The sequence below is a fragment of the Prinia subflava genome, chromosome 6, assembly GCF_021018805.1.
Source record: "Prinia subflava isolate CZ2003 ecotype Zambia chromosome 6, Cam_Psub_1.2, whole genome shotgun sequence".
Lineage (NCBI taxonomy): Eukaryota > Metazoa > Chordata > Aves > Passeriformes > Cisticolidae > Prinia > Prinia subflava.
The window spans coordinates 13,937,740-13,957,940 of record NC_086252.1 but is presented as its reverse complement, the minus strand read 5'-3'; the positions used below and the strand labels follow the sequence as shown (position 1 = coordinate 13,957,940).

General features: G+C 38.0%; 1 protein-coding gene across 2 annotated transcripts in view; it reads left to right on the top strand.

Moving 5' to 3' along the window:
* Positions 1-20,201, top strand: part of PARD3B (par-3 family cell polarity regulator beta) — a 392,276-nt gene that overhangs the window by 171,694 nt on the left and 200,381 nt on the right. For both annotated transcript variants that reach the window (XM_063400372.1, XM_063400371.1), the window contains exons 6-10: positions 1,158-1,244; positions 4,745-4,870; positions 9,410-9,765; positions 11,404-11,543; positions 12,330-12,458. In XM_063400372.1, coding sequence (XP_063256442.1) covers positions 1,158-1,244; positions 4,745-4,870; positions 9,410-9,765; positions 11,404-11,543; positions 12,330-12,458 — 838 coding nt within the window. The remainder of the gene's footprint in view (positions 1-1,157; positions 1,245-4,744; positions 4,871-9,409; positions 9,766-11,403; positions 11,544-12,329; positions 12,459-20,201) is intronic.

The window sequence follows — 20,201 nt, the reverse complement described above, 5'->3', positions numbered from 1 at the left end:
AGCAGTCAGCTGGTGCCAGAGGAAGCTGTGGTACTAGGGAGGAATCATCTGAGGGGGAGGGCAGGGTGGTAGCAGAGTCAGCCTGGTGATCCTACCCAGCACACGTGTGCGCTCTGGATCTGGTGCACAGGGAGAGATCAGAAGTGTCTTCCTCATGAGCAGTCAGCACTTGATCACTCAGACTGAGTCTTTAACTCAGGCAGGACCTGAAGGGGCCATTTGGTTCAGTTTCCGTGTTCTGTCCACACTTAGGATTGGCATGCACACACAGCTCACAGCTGCGGTGTTCTGAATGCCCAGGAGCTGTCTGCTGCCCACTGATCCTGAGTGCCAGGGCTGTTCAGGACCGTGGGAGGGGAGGGAGTGTTTTGGAAGATGAGCACTGTTATGGAAAGAAGGAACAAGGCCTGCTGAAATACAGACATTGCTATTTTTTTCGAGTTCTAGCCAATTCAAGTACCTTCCTTTTCAAGTCACGGTCACCCAGAATAGAGTTAAGGTCACTGTAGGGCTGGCAGTGTAAAATAGTCAATAGGAAGTGAAACAGCACATGCATGAAACATCATAAGTCTGTCAGAGATAATATAGATGTTTTTAATGATGGTGGTTGAGGAAGGAAATTTCTTGATAAAATGAGCTGAGTTGCACTACTGATCACAATTTGTTTTGCTCTTTGTTTGTCAGAAAGGTTGTATGCAACTGAGGGAAGAAGTCAGTGTATTTAAATATGATTTGACTTAAAAGCCTCAATGTCATCTTCATATTTATAATGTGGCCACATGGGAAAATTGAAGCAACTCACATGGAACCTAAATTAAGAGCATGTAAAATAACCTGACTTTCTTTTCTTGATGATGAAGTCTCTGCTCACTTAAAAGCTTATTCTTTAATATTCTAATTAATTTACTTGAAGGCTAACTTAGGAAAATGTCTAGTATTTGATTTCTTTCCCTTTTAAAAACCAGAAAATTTTAATTTAAAACTATTACAGAATTTCGTGGCTGTTTTACTTTTCATTTTATTTTCATATATTAGGGAGCTCTGAGTCAGATCTTTTTTCTACCCTTTCTGCTATCTGATGAATCAGGAATTTGTTTTCAATATGGAAAATTTTCTGAATAAGCTTATGAGATGTGTTTCCCTGTGCTCTTTTTTAGTGAAATGACAAAAACAGTGGAGATTTCTGGGGAAGGTGGACCCTTGGGGATACATGTAGTGCCCTTTTTTTCATCCTTGAGTGGAAGGTAAGATATTTTCTGCATTGCTCAAGAAGTACATCAATGAAAGGATTTCAGTTGTGCTTTTCTTAAAATACCTACTGTTTATCAAAAGGAAAACAAAAATTGGTCTATGACACTGTCTTCCATTACCAAAGTATTTACTAGTCCAAGTTCTATATAAGGCAACCACAGAATCTGTTAGGTTGGAAAGGACCTCAAAGATCCTTGAGTCCAACCTTTGACTGATCTCCGTCTTGTCAGCTAGACCATGGCATGAAGTGCCATATCCAGTTGTTTTCAATCAATACTAACGTCTTTGTTCATATAATTGTCTCTGGTTTTATTCTCTGAATGGTAAACTGGACTCAGTAGTTTTGTGTGGTTTGGGGTTGGTTTTGTTGTGCTGTTGTGAGCTTGTTTGTTTGTTGTTTTGTTTTGTTTTGTTTTTCCCAATTCTCTGGATAGGCTCTTCCTTAGTGACATACCAGACAAGAAGAGTCAAAAAAACTGCTTGCCTGCTTACACCTCATATTTTTCAAGCCATCTTTCACATTTGATTGCATAGCATTTATAAAATGTGCTCTATACCATGAACCTTTCTTTGTCACAATACAATTACTTTAATTATAAATGATTTAACAAAGTCCGTTGAGATCACAAAAGCCTATTATAGCAGTGTGCTCATATTGATGTGCTGTAGTTAAGACTGCGTCAGCATTTTCATTATAGCTGTTTTCCAAGCTATGTAACTTGGATGTGTTAAAAAAAAAAATCTAGGCTGAAATTTGACATACAGAGGCTTAGCCAGAGAGTTAATTTGACACTGGCAGCCGTGAATAAGAGATGGGAAATTGCCAGAGCCATACATGACACTACTTTATAGTAAAATGGCTGCCTGTTACACAAAGCCAATTATTGCAGAAGTAAAAATTGTCTCATTCTTAAGTTGTCTCTTTACTTGTCAGCTTTCATGTAGGACAGAGAATGTGAAGGATTGAATTACCATGTAAAGGTCTGTTTTATTGGCAAGATCCAAATTTGTAAGTGGACCCAAATTAATTCAGATAGTTTTACTTACCAAAAGGGAAAATAGATGTCCATCTGCTGTCTGTAAAAATGGCATCACTATCTCAAGAAGAAAGTTGGTCTTTGATGGCAACTCTTGGAGATCCCAGTTGTGTCCTTGGCTTTGTGGCCCTCCTGTTTGCCTTGAGGAAGCCCCTTGAGTTTGTTACCCATTCTGAAATGCAGACCGGAGCTCTTGAATGTGGGCATGCTATAAAGGTTGTAGTGCATACACTGTAGTTCAAGATCTTCCTGTAAAACAATTTTGACAAACTTGCAAGCTATAAAAATCAGTAATTGTTGTGGCTGAAATGCAGTTTTGTACTCAAGTATCACTGCGTTGAGTACAGCTTTTAAAGACGTGCAAGAAGAAATGTTCCTTGGTCTACACTGTATTTATGTTATTATGTCCTTGCTTACAAATGCTTTTGGGGATCTGCTGGAGTAGAAGGGTCTTTGACAGATGAACTACTGGTTGTTTAGTTAGTTGTCTTTACATTTTAGTGACCCTTGGCAGAACTGTACTGACACCTTTATTAAAGCACTGGACTGACTTAAACGGCTTGACCATATTTTTTTAATCTAGCCTAAGAATATAAATCGTAACTCATCATAACATGAGAAAGTACAGAGGAGCACCTTTTATTTCTTTTGGTGACATGGTAGAATTTATGAGGACATGCTGGCCGTGACTAACTGGGTCTGGTATTTCAATTTTGAAGTTATCTTCTAATAAGGTAATGCAGGCTTTAGCCTGGTGCTGCTGCAGGCCAAAGTTTTTCTACAGGTCATTAAAACATCACATTAATTTAGTTTATACAGGAACTACAAAAGTAATGGAAATAATTTCCCCCCTTTCTTTTGCACTTAAATATCATTAAAAACAGGAAATTAAAATTTAATAGTGCATTAAAATGCTAAAATTTAGGCTGTGGAAAGAAAGTAATGGAGGAATGAATTGAAGCTGCCTCAGTCTATGTAACTCAGGCCACGCAGGCAGTACAGCACACACAAGTTTCAGACAAGGAGGCAATCCTGTTGCATTGTATGAATGCAGTGTCTAAGCACACAGGATTAGTGAGCAATGAACTTCATGTGTAATTTCTGTACCTCTACTGGTTTGCATTTTAACATAGTTGTATTTAATTAGTTCTTAGGGTTAAGCTTTCGATTGCCACTAGTTGGATGTCATCAAAATGGCTGTGGCCCCTCACCACCACTGCCCTTTTTAATCCTTTAGGGAAGGATAACACTACTAACAAGAAAACCTTTATGCTATTAACTCACTTTTTTTCTTGTTAGATACTTCAAAGAACCAATATTCAGTAGGAACCAATTTTTCACTTAGTAACTGATAGGACAGAAGTACAAATATTTTAATGTTCTTAGACAGTAAATCTAAAATCAGATGCTCAGTGAGTATAGTGTCACTTGAAATAGTTAATGACACACTGTGAATCTGTTGAATGAAGCAAGAGATGAGGGTGTCATGAATCTGAGACAAAAATACAAGGCTTCTGTTTTGTGATTGGAGTGCTGGCACATTGAAAATTGCACGTTAATATTTTATGGAGTATAACCAATAGAAAATGGTCTCTAAAGGTCATCTTTGATGACCATCATTGATGCTAAAGTGGTATGGAAATTTAGTGGACAAAAATTGATTATAAAAGTTCTTCACAAACATGCAGTTGTTAGGATTTTTTGGAGACTGTAGTGGTATCATTGTTGTAGCTATGTTGAGTTATAGTTTGCAATTCAGAGGTGCTCCAGGTAGGCCAGGTAGGCTTAGCCTAGTGCTCCCAGCTGTGTTATCAACCCTGGAATTTTGCACCACCCACACTGGCTCACTTACTGCATTATTCTGTGCTGTACCTCAGTTTTCACTTGCACTTACCTTGTTAACAGACAGCTTGGGTGTTGATGAGGTGCTGCTGTCCTGCCACAGGAATGAGTAGTATTGCTGTCTTGTATCAAAGCAAGGGGCTTTGGCAACTGAAACGTGTCGGAGATGTTTTCAGAAGTAGAAAAGCCTTTTTTTTGTCTCATTCTAACTCCTGTTTCTTATAGTCAAGGTAGAAAATTACTTTTACTCTGTGCTTTTCTTTGGAGCAGTGGCAGAAAAATACTGCATAAGCTACATTGACATTATGAACTGGAGAGGGATCTAGGTGTTTTCCTCTTTTTCTCCAAATACGACCTACAGGACTTAATGTTCCCCAGGTTCTCGCAAGTAGTAAAGCATTAATGTGCAGCAATTTTTCGTGGTATTTTTTGGAATTCCCTCCTTTTTTGTTAATGAGTCAGCTGAAACCTTTCTCTAGGTTAAACTCTTCATGGATAGAGAGGCAGTCTAGGCTATGATTTCATACACAGTAGAGAATAATGCCTGGTTTTAGTTGCTATAAATTCATATCAGCACAATAAGGATATTTTTCACCCATGTTTTGCCTTTTTAGGATGCTGGGACTCTTCATCCGTGGTATTGAAGAAAACAGCAGATCTAGGCGTGATGGTCTTTTCCATGAAAATGAATGCATTGTGAAGATAAACCATGTGGACCTTACAGATAAAACCTTTGCACAGTAAGTCCTGGTTTACCAATGCTTTTAACTAGCCAGGATCTTATACAATGCTGTGTTTAAGTGATTTGTAAAGGGATTAATATTTATTTCAGAAAAAATGCCTATAAAATTGATATGTGACAGAAACTTGATAATTTGCTTTCTGAAACCTCCAAATAAGGTGAAATTTGAGGAGTTTTAGTGAACTTACTGTGCTTACTTAATTTAATACCATTAAGTTTTGCAACTGCTATCTTCCCTTTCTAGTTTTTCTGTTACTTTCACCATATTCTCTTTGTAATTTATTCTTTATAAGATCTTCAGAATGAGTCAACATCACATCATGCTGTTTCATGTTCTTTTCCAAATGAAATAAGTTTTTTTTATTGTGCTGCACCTTTTTGACTATTCATTTTTTAAAAATGTGTCTACAGTCAAACTATGATTACTTGAGCTAAATGGAAAGTCACACGTCTTGTGACTTTTATTAAAAGTCTGTTGACATTTATTATCTATCTCAAATAGTTTTTAACTAATAGGTTGTTTTGATCATCTATGAATTAATGTGGCATTGTTGCACAAAAGAATAGCCTCTCAAATTTCACTGATATTTGCTGTAGTAATTAAACAGAAATTTGTTTTTGCTTTTAATCCATATGTTTAGACAACTGAGTGATTGTTTATAATATAACAAAAACCTATTGGGATGTCAAGGGAGTCAAGGCTTAACTTCCTAAACAGTAAGCCAAATGTTCAAGGCTTCTAGATTAAAATCAAATACATAATTTCACAGTTAGGAATAAATATTTTCAAAACAGGTTTTATTAAACCAGTGTAGTTCTGTAGCATAGGTATTCCTGTTTCTGACACTCTGCTTTTTTCCCTCCTGATAACTTTTCAATTACAGCTTTCTATGTACTTGGTGGTAAAAGCTGTCTACTGTGTTACAGCACGTGCCATTCTCTTCCATCCATGGAAATTCCTAAATAAAATACTAATTTTAGCGGAATATAATTGTCGATGTCTTACTAAAACATTCATTGCCCCACTGTCCAGTTTTGTAATGAAATTTCACAAATAAGGTTCTTCTTGAGTAGAAACCTCTCTGTTCAAAATCGTATCTGATGCTTTCTTTACAATGTGTCGTCTCCTCTGTTTTCTTCTGAATGCAACTACATCTCCAAAGGCTTTCAGCCCATGAGGTGTTTTGGAGTAGAGGACTCTGTGGTTTTTTGTATGGTTACTAGATTTTGGGGCAGGTTGAAATACTTAAGGAAATTTCCTATTCTGTCAGGCTTTCCTTCACAATGTGACGTGCAGGACACTTGCATTCTAAAAGCTTGTGTAAAGTTTTGGGACTTGGAAGGATTATTTATTAGCTTAGAGAGATTGGTCTTGTTAGACTCTGTCACTGGGAGAGAGAAAAGTGACTTAAAGGTGATTCAGAGCAGAGCCTAATTTTGTTGGTCTAAATTTCCTCATGTTACAAAACCAAGTAGTGTGGTTGCAGTGACGTTGGATCTGAGGAGAAAAAAATACAGGAATTGTGGGCTCAGTGTGTATTTGGGGACTGGGAGGGAACATTTTGGATGAGCTCTAGCCTGTTCCCAAGTCTTACATTGTTCTGCTGAATTGTTTTCCAAAACAGCCTTCTACATCGTCTCTCTTCCCTGGCTGTGGAAAGTGGCTAAAGAAAGACTCTTTCCAGGTTGAAACTTATCTCCATGAAGGTGCCTTCTAGTTTTTGCCTGGCACGACATAACAGTACTAACCTGACAGAAGTCCAAGTTACAGAAATCCACTAATTGTAAAAGATACAACAAAGTATTGTTCCAGTGACCGTTGACCCAGAAATAGCAATCAGATTCTCCTTCAAGAGGAAAATCTGTTGGCTAGTTTCATTGTTGACATTTCTTCATAACCCTTGTAAAAGCTGTTTTAACGCTTAGAAGAGAGAAGAGACTGTTACATGCTGTCTCTTTCTAATTTCAGCAAAGACTTTCTAGTATTGCTCCTGACAATTGCTTCTTCTGCAGCTGTAACAGCAGCAGCCTACTTTCTGTATTCCCATGTTTGTAATAGCTATATATCGGGACTGTTGGTCTGCTTTTTCATTTGCTGTTAATCTATTCAATTACAGTCTGTTGTGCTGCACAGTTTCTAGCACCTCTTTTAACTGACTCCCTTATTTCTTTAAAGTATGCACTTGGGGTCTCAAGAAATATAAATTTCTCCATTCATTATTTTTCCCTTTGAAGTGCAGCCAGTTATTTTGCCCCTGAAGACTGAGTTTAGACTTTCCCATAGGATGTCTTGAGTGATTTCCACTAATTTTTGTTTGAAGGAGATCTTATGTTTTCCCTTGCATACATTTTAAATATTAATCTTTTGAAACTGAGTTATTAAATTACCCTGTAACATATGACCGAGTGGCTACTTGCAACAATGAAGATGGGATGTGAAAGAATTACAGTTAAAATGTTACATCCTTTATGCTGGAAGTGTTCTGTAGTTTCTACTGTCAGGGTAAGGTCTGTCCTTGAGAACTTTGACAGGCTGTAGGTGAACAGATAACCTGTAACCTCTGCAGGCACACTGGGGCACAGTGTGTGACAGCTCTGAAACAGAACCCTTGAGGCTGGTGCTACAAGAATGTCTTCCTACATTCTTCCTACATTCTCCCTGCTACTTTTCCTTTCCAAGATTGAGGTTTCTCTCTGGCAGCATTGCCTGTCAGTAAATGTTGCTATTCTGACTCTTGGTGGTTGTACACTCAGTGTGGCAGGGATGGTTCTTTGCCACAGCAGTACCCTTTGGGACTGACTCCTGACTTTAATGTCTTCATGCTACAGAAAACCCTCTTAAAACAGCCCCTTCTTTCCACCACCTACAGCTGCAAGGTGGACACACTGTGCAGCTCTGTTCATCTGGGAAAGCAGTAGGTGTGTTTTCAAGACATTTATATTTGCAGTGGCTTCCTTCCTGTGTCAGTGTTAAAAAAAAAATTAGTTCACAAGTGTTTTCAACATTGATTCCTGTTACATAACTGGGTGTAAATCCAAAGCCATGACTTCAGTAAAATACTGACTCAGACCAATAAATGCACCACAGAAGTGTAGGAAGGAGATAAGTACAATGTTCTTAGAAGGACTCCACGATTTATTTAAAATTTAATGTAGCTATTACTTCCCCTCTTGCCCCAGTTCAACTAAGCAGACGTTTTCAGTTCTTCATTCTCAAAATGTGCTTCAGCTATTTCTTCTGTTTGTGCTCAAGTGGTCCTCTGCAGTATGGAATAAAATCAGTCCACTTCAACAGAGGGTAGGAGAGGAAAGCCCAGAAAGAGGGAAGTTCCTTTGTTCCTTTAGAATCCAAGGTTTGTAACAGTGCTTGACTGACTGAATCTACAGCTTATTCAAAACCCAGGGAAGGCTTTATGAACAGTTCTTTTGGCCAACTTGTCTTAATTGCCTTACATTGCATGGGAATCTGAGCACAGTGTCATTACTGTGGTATCAGTTCACAGAATCACAGAACAGTTTGATTGGAAGGGACCCGAAAGATAATCTCGTTCCAACCCCGCAGGCATGGACAGGATGTCACCCACTAGATCAGGTTGTTCAGGGCCCCATCCAGCCTGGCCTTGAACACTGACAGGAATGGGGCATACACAGCTCCTCTGGGCAACTTGTTCAAGTACCTCACTACCCTCTGAGTAAAGAATTTAATCTTTCTATTTTAGCTTTAAACCATTCTCCATTGCCCTATCAATGTCAAGGGGAGTAGCTCCCTTAAATGCTCTCACACGGTTTCTGGTGTTGCATTTGAGCACATCTGTAAAAACATTGTTTATGTGAAGTCTGCATATCCACTTGGCAAAAGGTTGCTGCTTGAAAGACGTGAGTAATATCGACCTATTTGTGTATCCATTTATGTAGAAACACAAATAATTGCACTGTTTTGATCACGAGTATTTTTTCTAATGTCTATTAGAAAAATAGACATTAAAATAAAAATGCTATAAAAATAAAATCCTATTTAATTGCTGCGGAATCAGCCAGCAGTTGCACTAGGGATTACAAAGGAATCTGAGGAGCAATTAGACTGGATTTGGAAAAAATGAAGAGTTGAGCTTGGAGTAGATATGTTCACCAGAACAATTGGTGATGAGTGCTCAGTGTGCCTCTATGCCAACAAGAAAATAAATAACAGACAAGCACTTGAAAAGAGCACCAAGCTGTAACTTCAGCACTCTTTTGATGAGCTTTTGCCATCAGAACTTCTCTTTCTGATGCTCTGCATGTAGAAATGTGTTCATTAGTTTATTCTGGCAGGTATGTTTTAATAGCAGCTTAGGAATTTCGACAGATATGCTGCTCCTACTTGAAATATAAGGAAATGCTGTAGTTTTGAAATCTTATTTCATGTGTACTTCTCTAAAAAAGGGACACTGTAAATGTGAACATAAGGTGAAGTTTCATCTTATTCTCTGTAAACAACTTCAAATTTTGCCCAACTTTTCTACCTTGTCATATGAATTTTCTTACCTTTATTTTAAAGGGCTCAGGACATCTTCCGTCAGGCAATGAAATTTCAAAGTGTCATCTTGGAAGTCCTTCCTCCATATAACCGAGAACAGTACGAGAAGTCTGCTATTGCTCCTCTTTGTATTCTGAACAATGAAGAAGGAGTTTCAAAAACAAAAATTCCACCTCCTCTTCATCCAAAACCTGCTGTGAAAACAGTAAATATTCCTGGAGCAAGCTTGGAGTCAGGGGTACAGGGAACACTGCAACAAGCCAAGAGCCCCAACCTCCCACGTCTGGGTAGAAAGCCTTCTTCTCCCTCACTGTCTCCCCTTATGGGCTTTGGCAATAAGAGAAATGCAAAGAAAATAAAGATAGACCTGAAAAAAGGTAAGTCTTTGGCGATGGTATGATTAATTTGATATCATGTTCTCTATAGTAATACCTTAACTTTTAATTTAATGAGTGACATTGAAAATACAAGCAAGTTATTTACCATTTAAAAGTTCCAAAACTTTCAAAAGGTATAGGAATGTAAACAGTTACATTTTCTACAGTGGGCTTTCTCATGAATTTTGGATGTGTATTAGCCAGATTCACTGATTAGGACATCTCTGTTACTGACTGTGGAAGCAATTCCATTAGCAACAAGTGATTTTAAGAGATAGTTCAGTCTTTTCACAAATACAGAATAAAAGTTTGAACTGTTTGCTTTTGACCTCTGTTATTTTCTTCAACCTGCTAATTGACCACAACACTATTATGACATTCTTTTAAAGGTATGTTTAAAAATCTACTCTGCTCTGTTTCGTGTTTTCCCAGAGCTTGACCACCTATTTACCTGTCTTTCCCTTTTTATTTTCTGCAAACCTTTTTTTTTTTTGGTATCATATTTATTCAGCTGTCAGGAGGCCAGATTTGTGTGTATATCTTTAATTGCTGCACTGTGCATCTGTCTGTCTTTGACTGGAATAACAGGTTTAGGAACATGTACTAAAATGTGCTTAACCAATTTCCAATTAGCATTTGTATTTTCTATTTGATTTATGTCTCTGGCTTGGCTGAGAGTTAAACTTGATTTGCAAAGTGACCCTTTTGAAAACTGCTTGTAACTTTATTCTCATAACACATTATGAATGTAACCAAGCTCTCACTTCTTAATTTTTGTTGTTTCTTTATTTAAATCACTCATTTTTGCTTCTGAGCTATTCAGCTTTGTGTTAATAAAACCTACTTAAGAATTTCCCCATTCTAGATCTAATGTTTTTGATTTTTGAAGCACTTATATTTTTAGAAATTATAGCAATGTGATACTGACATGATGATATCTTTGAAAGCTATCACATGGATAATAATAACACCCAATATAAAAAGGTTTTTATAGACCCTGCTATTCCCAATGATTTTGATGGCTAATAAGCAATACCTGTTAATATTTATTTTACTCCTTAATTATTTATTATAACATATCTGTTAACACTTTAGATTGTTTATTTCCAAGCAGCAAAGAACTTCACTAATGGAAACATAGAAATACCACTTTGTCCTTTCTGAACAGCACACCATCAAGTTTTGCATTCAAATCGTGTGATTTTTCCCCATTTACCAAGTTTCAGTAAAACCTGCTAAATTATATTTATGCTCATAAATAAACAATTCCAATTGCTCTGATTCTGTGAAAAACGATTGACATTAAAGTGAAGACTAATATTGAAATGACCTAAAGAAAAGGTTAGTGCTTTAAAGAGAGAGTTCCTTCTTGGTTTTTTATTATTATGTGCTTACCCAAATATTTCCATCTGTAGCTGCTCTAAGAGGGTTTGGGTGTGTGTTTTTGACATCAATATATTTCTTCTCTAGACCAGGCACAAAATTGGCTCGTGTTTACAGCTGTTTGTTTGCTTTCTGTTTTTAAGAATTAACCTGAATGAGTCTCTGGGATATCTTGCTGACATTGTTTGCTTACTTTTAATGATCACCGTTTACGTGTTGAAATTTGTGTTGTGAGTTCTTTGTCTGACATTCTAGGTCCAGAAGGACTTGGTTTCACGGTGGTTACCAGAGACTCTTCAGTCCATGGTCCTGGTCCAATCTTTGTGAAGAATATTTTACCAAAAGGTGCAGCAGTAAAAGATGGTCGTTTGCAGTCAGGAGACAGAATCCTGGAGGTTAGGATAAACATCAGTTGTATTTGCATTGCTTAAAATTGATCGCTAGCTTTGCCATAAATCTTTTATTTCCTCATACATATTATTGATGTATGGAACTACAATTCTTGCCCTTGGTTTAAGCAAAAGTCATTCTCACAGCTTCTATTCCACTTGTTTGTCAACAAGTGTTTTAAGGCATGAAGTGCAAAAATGGTTCTTCTCACAAGGGTCCTTGGGGTGTTTGAACAAGGGGAACCTGATAAGATCTTGGTTTTTAAAGCAGATAAATGAATCACTTTAGGACTAAAACATGTCTTGCCTCTTCAGCCACATCCAAAAATCTGCAGTAATACCAAGCTGGTAAAGTGCTCATTTTAAGGCAATTTTGCTCAAATTGGTCTGTTGAAAATTTTCAGATATCTTGTGACTTAACAATCTTATTATCTAATGGTTTATTTCTACTTACTAACCTCAAAAAGCTCTTAAGGTAAACAGTTTTAATACTAAGGTCTTGTTTCTGCACTTTTCATCTTCAAAGTGCTTTACAAACTAATTAAGCCTCAGAAACCCCCTGCAAGGTGGGTAAGTACTACAGAGCTGCTTTAACAGATGGTGAAAATGAGGAGGAGAAAGGTTAAGCAATTTGTGCAGGGCCAGAGGGGGAGGCAGTGGGGGAGCTGTTGCTGATTGTTCTTTGCTCTCAGTCCCTGAATGACACCTGTGCTAGGTGAGGGGAGCCTAACAAACCTGCTGAAGCACTTACCCTCAGAGCTGTGACAGGCTCTGTTCTCTTGTGGCTGCTAGGTGAACGGGCGGGACATCACCGGCAGGACGCAGGAGGAGCTCGTGGCTATGCTGAGGAGCACCAAGCAGGGCGAGACCGTCTGCCTGGTGGTGGCTCGCCAGGAGGAGGCCTTTCTACCTCGAGAGCTGGTAAACTTGTTGTTCTTTCCCAAAGAGTGATTTGGAAACAATTCCATGGTCAAAAACTAGCCCAAGAAATAGAAATGATGTCAGCTGAGAAATGCCAATAAAAGGTAGTCACATAAGGCTTGTATCCAAGAAGTATTTATATTAGATTTTGAGGGGGCGTTTGATTTTTATCTACTACAAATGCAATTCCACACCATCTGATTTTTCATCCCCAAAAATGACAGCATAAGCATAACTCACAGGGGAATACTGTAAATTAATTTTGTGAGTGTGAGGTCAAGCATAACTAAAAATGGGTTATTCTCTTTCAGAAAAGCAGCAAGCTTTAAACCAGAAATCTAAAGTGCATGCAATGAGCCTGCAGCTTATCAGTAACAAACTAGTGAGGGTGGCTGCCCCCAGGAGGTGTCTCCTAAGCCAGGTGCCCAGCTGCAGGAGTGGTGAGGAATCGAGTTCTGCTGCACTCCTCAGTGGAAGCAAGTTTCTCCTTGGCTGCTGGCCTTTGACTTAATAGGCTTTTGCTTGTCTTTTCTCCATCTCAAGTACTTCATTTTCACTTTTGTTTTTTATTAACACTGGCATGAAACTGTGTTCTCTTTTCTGTCACACAGGGAACTGCATCAGAGTAAAAGTGCTATCTGATACACGCTTGTTTCCCCTCAGAGAAGGTCATTTCTCTGGTTGCCTCTTCCTTATCTTGATTGATGGCTATACTTGACCTTTCATTAAGTCCTCAGGATAAGGGAAGGACAGCATTTCCTGCTTTTGTGTCATTTTATCTCCCTCAAAGAGCACAAACCGCCTTCATCCTTTTCTTAAGACGCTGCCTTCTTGCTTTTCCTTTAGACTGTTGTCAGGATCTTCTACAGAAATCCTCGGTGGTGTTTCCTCACAAAACATTGCTGACAGTTTTCCTCTTGTTTCCCTGTTGCCAGTTGGACCTTGTTGAGGTCAGGGTTGGCTGTGAAAGGATAGGGAGCTGGAGGAGCATTCAGGTTCTCTCATGTGAGTCTTCTCTTCTGCTACTGGTGCCCAATTTTTGTTGTGAGCAGTTATGAAGTGTCATAGCAAAACTATTTTTGTATCAATTTTTCTCTTTTCTGATGTAATTTTAAAGGAATGTAATGGCAGTTTTCAGCCTTGTAATTGGGCATTTGTTGTCAATGACTCCCAAAGCACAGAAGTTGCTCATTGCATTGCTCTGCAAGTAAGCCCTGAGCTGTAAGTCAGTGTTAGTGTGGATCCGAGGGAAACTTCTGAGTCTTAAAGTACTAAATTATCTATTCTATGTAGAATTTCTCTTCATTCACCAGCTTTTCTAAATAAGAGCTTATTTTTTGAAAAGGCTACCCATCAGCAGTGCTTTTTTCTAGGTTTTTTAAGTCATAAAGCACATTACTTAGAAAATGTACTTTAAAAAGTATGCATTCTTCTCTTCACTTCTCTCCCCTGTTCCCACAACATTATCCATTATTATGTATTGTGCAAATTCTGCTGAAAATCACTGTAGCAGTGTGTGGGTATAAAAGATTGGAAGAATCTAAAAGCTGTTTATAATTTTTACCTGCCACAATTGTGTGTTAATAAATTCTAGTCTCTACAGCAAGGATTAACCACCTTTCAAAAGGTGATTTACTTATGACTGACATGATTGAAATCTTGGAAGTAGCCACATTTATCCTTCTGGCTTGACCTTCTCTTTGATTGCTTTCTCTGTGAAAGAATAATGCACAAGTGATGGCCCTCACTGCAACAGTGATGTGGGAATTCTAATACTGATGGCCCTCACTGCAACAGTGATGTGGGAATTCTAATACTGCTCTGTGTTCCTCATTGTCTCAATCAAGTACAACATAATACAAATGAGAATTACTGAAATACATTACATAAATTTATTGAACCAGCCCATCTAAATTAAAAAGCCCTTCAGCAACATCTGGTAGCTTACAGCAAAAGTGTGAGTTACCATTCCACTAAGCTACCAGATGTTGATGCTAACACAATGCTTGTTAGAATTCATGAGGTGTCTGAGAGTACTCTCAACAAAGATTAAAAAAAATAAATTAAAATTGGTTTAGCTTTTTTGTTTGGTTTCAGCTTTAGCCATGATATTACATTGGACTAATCCTCTGCTACCTCAAAAGTTACAGTGCTGTTTTATCAAAGAGGAGAAAAATGCCAGCACTTTAAATGTTTGTTTTTGGAAGGAAAAGCAGTGGATAATCCAACGTTTTTCAAGGACAGCCGTAACTGAGTGCCCTGACGGTGTAACATGCATGCAGAATTTACCTGAATACTTGGGGATTTTGTTAATGCCTGGCAATAATACGGTAATTGCTTTATATCAGAGTTGTTCTTGCTTTGAGCAGTTCCAGGGACTGTAATCTGAGAGGGTTTCTTTAGATTCCCTGTTACCTGTTGAAGAGCAGAAGGGCCACCTAGTAAATGTACCCACTCACCACAGCTTCAAGGTAACGATGCATCTGGAAGCTGGACCCTCTAGAAACTCATGCACAGAACTGCTTTTGAGCATGTTACTCCACTAGAACTGGGTTTCTATGTGGATTTGTTGGAGAGAATCTGATAACTGCATGGGCACAAAGGAAATAATGTCATAAAGTCACTCTGGGTGGCATTTGGTTGCATGGGTCTGTAATAATATAATTTCACTTTACCTTGCAATAAAGCTGTGGTTTGGGAAAGGTTGGTCTCATGAATATTTTCTCTGCAGTAAGATAGATGGGAACAGAGTTTGGGTGTTTTGTTACTGTGATCTGTGCTTGTGAATTGCTAGCAAGTAGAAAAATGTATTCAGAGTAGCAAGCCTTTGCCACAGCAGGCAGATGTGATACTGATGAGGATGAATCAGTGTTGCAAAAAAGCATTATTAAATTATAGGGAATTGGGGATTTGGTTACACTGGGCCATGCAACATCTGAGAGTTATACGGTTACAGTGTTTGTGCATAACAAGGGAAAAGAATTGAAAACCCAATATTTGTAAGGTTGTTACTCCTTTAACAAAAAAAAGAAAAGGAGGCTCTAATGAGATTTTCTCTTTTTTTAATATTGAAACAGATCAGTGAAGTAGAATTTGGACCAACCACAGGCCGTCCTCCTTATTATCCAGTTAGCCAAATGTTCCTAGTAATTCATGCCAGCTGTTGACAATGTAGCAGCTAAGTAAGGAGCTGATTCCAAAACTCAGGGGGAAGATCTTGATTCTCTTAATTACCACAGTCTGCAGAGTGGCCAGTGATAAGTGTGTTCTTTAAGGTGCACTTGGGTTTTAAACTGTGTAACACTCTTTTTTAGAGAATGGTGAATATTATAGAAGAAACTGGTTTAACTGCATAGATTTAGATTTTCCAGCTCCTCTCAAAGTGAATGGAATGCACATCAAACTGTGGCTATCATTCCATTGTGTTTTGGAAATACAGTGTTTTGATCACATGTGTCTGCTGCATCATGTTTTTTCTCTAGGGAAAATGTGTGATCTGAAAGTGCCATTTCTCTTAATAATGATGCAAAAATCATTTGCTTCCCTTCTCTTTCTTTATCCCCGCATTGGTAAAACCGGGAAAGCTGCTTGGATGAGAGCAGCTCTGGTGCTGCCCATTCTGTGCTGTGATCCTTTGCAATTCTTTATTCTGTATGATGCACATGAGCAGAGGAATGTGGCTGTTCTGCAAGTGCCCAAAGTAGTATAGCACCAGAAACATTTGCATGTGTTTTTTTGTAAGTTAGAGCACATACATGGTAATTTTTGCATACCCTTTATTTTTTATTTTAAATATCTCTTTGACTTACCAGTTGCAACTGTAATTGCTATTTCTGTGGTTTCTTGGCATTTTAACTGATTCCTGAAGAATGGGAGGTGAAAGGGAACAAACCATCATTTTTATAACAATAGCTAAATGAACAATGTACTAAACATGGTGTTGGTCTTTAAGTCTTTTTTTACATTTGTATTATACAGGATGGAAGGAAGCAGGATGAGTGGCAAGTTCAATTAAGCATTTTTTTCTACTTACCATATGATTAACTTTTATGTTTTAGTCTTCCCCCAGTTAATTTCTTCCACTGCCTTGAACTTATAAGCCTGAAGGAAAACCAGTTGGCCTATTTGTTTTAATATTCAAAGCTTAATTTCTATTACTTCCTTTTAATTGTTGCTTGCCTTTTTATGTGCAGGAAATAATAGGTGAAATTACAGCCTAGACGTAACCATTTTTGCACCTGTTTTTGTAGTTCAAAACCATGATTCTAGTGCTCAATTATCCAGAAATGGATGAATTTCAGTCAAAAAGTGATTCCAGCAAGTACCATTTCTCTATTGTGTTACCTCTGTTTTAAGGGAGATGAACTGGATGGGAAAAAAGAAGTATATATCGAATTTTAATAGTACACACAAGAAGGTGTTCCATTTAATGAAGTCAAGGGTATTGTGCATGCACATGGCACCTTTCATCATTTATAAACTGTAGGTTTTTAAATATCCTGAGGGTTTTAAAGAAAAGTTTATTTTGGACCTGTTCTCTTCATCTGGAATGGTCGAAAAGCCAGTGTAGGTTGTGTCTACACAAATGTATATTTTTAAAGGCCAAACATTGTGTAGTGTAGCCCCTCAAAGTTTTTCAGCTTCATTATGTATTTCAGAAGATAGTTACTATTTCATTGTGTCTTAGAGTACTGGAAACTGTTCTGTGAGGTTTGTTGATTAGTTGTGCTCTTTATAAAGTCAGTGAAAAATCAGTGTTAAGAAGGAATGTGACAATCTTTGCTGTCACAGTGAGAACGATCTCTTTATCCGGGGTTTGTATGCAACTCTCTCATTTACCAAAGGGGAATAAATTGCTTGGTAATCCGTGTACCTTTAAAAAGTGGTGCTTCTTGAGCTCTCATATGTAGTGAAGTGCCCATCAGGGTACCAGCACAGCAAATGTGATTTTTCCATGTGATAGTAGTTGTCAGCCTTTTTGAGGACACAGAGACCTTACTGCATATTACATGTTATATACAGACCTTACTGGTCTGCTGTTGCTTTCTGTGTCAGGCCCATCAGAGTGTTATGATTTGCTTTTCAGAGCCCACTGTTCCTATATTCCTATATTCCAGCAAATATGAGGATGGTCTGAAAGACCTGGTCAAAACCCTCATTGTCTGCAGAAACCTCTGATGGTGCTCTGCCTGCTGGTAAAGAATAAGTTAGAGAGGATGGAGAGAGGGTAAGGAGAGAAAAACATAATGTTACTTGTACTATGAGATAATATATTCCTAGGATGTGTTATGGGATTACTGCCCAAAATTCCTAGGTTTAGGAACCCTACCTCAGAACACTGGAAAATGAAAGCTGCTTACTTGATAATGTAAATCTTAGCTCTGAGGTTGCCCAAAATTATTTGGAAGCCCACTTTAATCTATGAAATTGTAAGTATATATACATCAGAATAGAGGCATGTAAAATCTGGTCTTAACAGAAATTAAGTCTTCATATATTTAGATGCATTTATCCAGGTCTACAGTATTTGCATTTAATAAAACCAGAGTATTTGGGCAATTTTGGAATCCTGCTAACAAATGTAGTGCCTTGCCATTTACAAGGGTCACCAGCTCTATTCCATATACCATGTGAACACTTCTAAAATCTTTCTGTCTTCGAATACATTAAAAACTTCGAAAAAAGTTTTCCTAGGCTGACTTAATGTGAAACATATGCATGTGGTGTTTGAAGTAGACATAAAAGAATTATACCCTGCTTATTGCATTGTTTACCATACCTTTAAAACAGTAAGCACTAAAATGAGTAAAGAGTTGGGTTTGTATATCCCCCTGTGCCCAGAATGAATTCTGAAATGATGCAGTGGCAGCAACTGTAAATCCACCCTGAAAATATCATGCATGCTTCCATCTTCATGTGTGATAAGATTTCAGGCTCTGAGGGCCACAGTGTGTCAGCTGCACAAGGCTCCAGCTCGGCAGGCTGTGTACACACACGGCTCACCCCGTGTGTGGGCTCAAAAGGGAGGCTGACCTTGACTGAGGACTGAACTAGTTAATTTTTCTCCCTCTGTTTCCTATAGTTATGCAGCTTAAAAGTTTAAGTGGGACTGCATTTTTTAATATTGAGGAGCAGTGCACACCAAATTACAAATATAAAATTTTTGCAAGGGCAAGCCATTTCCTTGGCGGGTTCTTGAACAGGGGACTCAAGCGAACTGGGGAATCTGCATTTCTGAACTGCACTGTATCTGCCTTGGATGAAGAGTCGAGTCTAGTTTTGTCAGTTTTTGAAGCTGTAATTCCAGCCAGCCTATGTTATTCAAACCAGACACATTCTATCTAAAGTGACACAAATTTGTGGTGTACTGTGTTAATGTTAAAATGATCCAAGCACACTATCATGTATCTCCATGGATTTGCTACTGCCTTTCTTGTCTTAGCCGGGTGTGCCATTAGTGACCATTTAGTTTTTATTGCAGTATAGAGTACAGATAATTTTAGAGAAGACGATATAAAATACCTGTCAGATGTGCTAAAGATGAATACCTGCAGCAATGATTTCAGTTATTTACTAAATTGTGACAAGACTACAACAGCATATTACCTTTGAGTATTACTTTTAAGAGTGTTAGAATGTGTCTATTGCAAAATACAGTGCAGATTTTATAGTGACTGAACGACTGAGCTGTCAGCAGAGTATTTCTTAATTGTGGCTAAGTGCTTGGAAAGAAAATAGAGCATGATGCAAATAGGGGGTATCTTCTTTTCAAGCTTTTCTGCCAATAATAGTTATGTGGTGCCACAATTTAAATATTTTTATCAGAAAGTAATTGCAAAAGCATGCAAATGTCTTATTTCCTTCATAAACCTTTGAAAATAACCCTCCTGGGTCTCTTGCCTTTTGCTGTCAGCTCTGAATGGCTCCCCAGGGGGTTGACATCTCTTATCGGGAATGAGCAGCCAGGCAAGGGGCAGTCAGCATATTGAGAGTGTTGGTCAAGGGCACCAGACAGGTACTGAAAGGTCTCTTGTTGTGTTAAACAAATGCTATTTCCTTCCTGCCTAAGTGAGAGCTCATTTTTTTTGTAAGCTTCTCTTTTGGCAAAAAACACAATAAGGATATATAAGGCAACCTTTCCAGTGAGAGATTAGCATTAGATTATCATAAATCCACAGATTAAAAGGGCTGTGGTCAACGAGAACAGGCATTGTAAGATTAAATAAAAGGACTAATTGAAAGTGGTGTCCCATGGTAGACAGAGGATTGACACAATATTGTGTAGATACAACCATGGACTAAGTAGAAGGGGGAAGAGTGAAATGCACAGAACTCTTTTCAAAGGTTATAGTTCTGATTGTACTGCTCTGGTGACTGAGCAGTTGTGTGTTGTGAGAGTAGGAGATAGCTAAAAATATATTCTCTGTGGTCTTTAAAATACTGAGAATTAATTGGTGAGACCAGTAAAATTTCAGATTATTTTTATTTTATTTTTCCTTTATTATAATCTTTTAATTAAGAAATCAGATATCTGAGGTATAGATGTGCTTCTAAGAATTAAAATCATTCAGACAGAAGATTAATTAAATGTATCCTGAGACCCTTAGATACAGGTTTTCAGTCTGCATTGCTGAATATTTAGTACTGTGTTATTAGGGCTTTCTGCTTTCATATCTAGCAAACTCCGTGTTCTCTCACCTTCATATAAACTCTGCTGAACTTTTTTGTCTGGTTTCTGGTGAT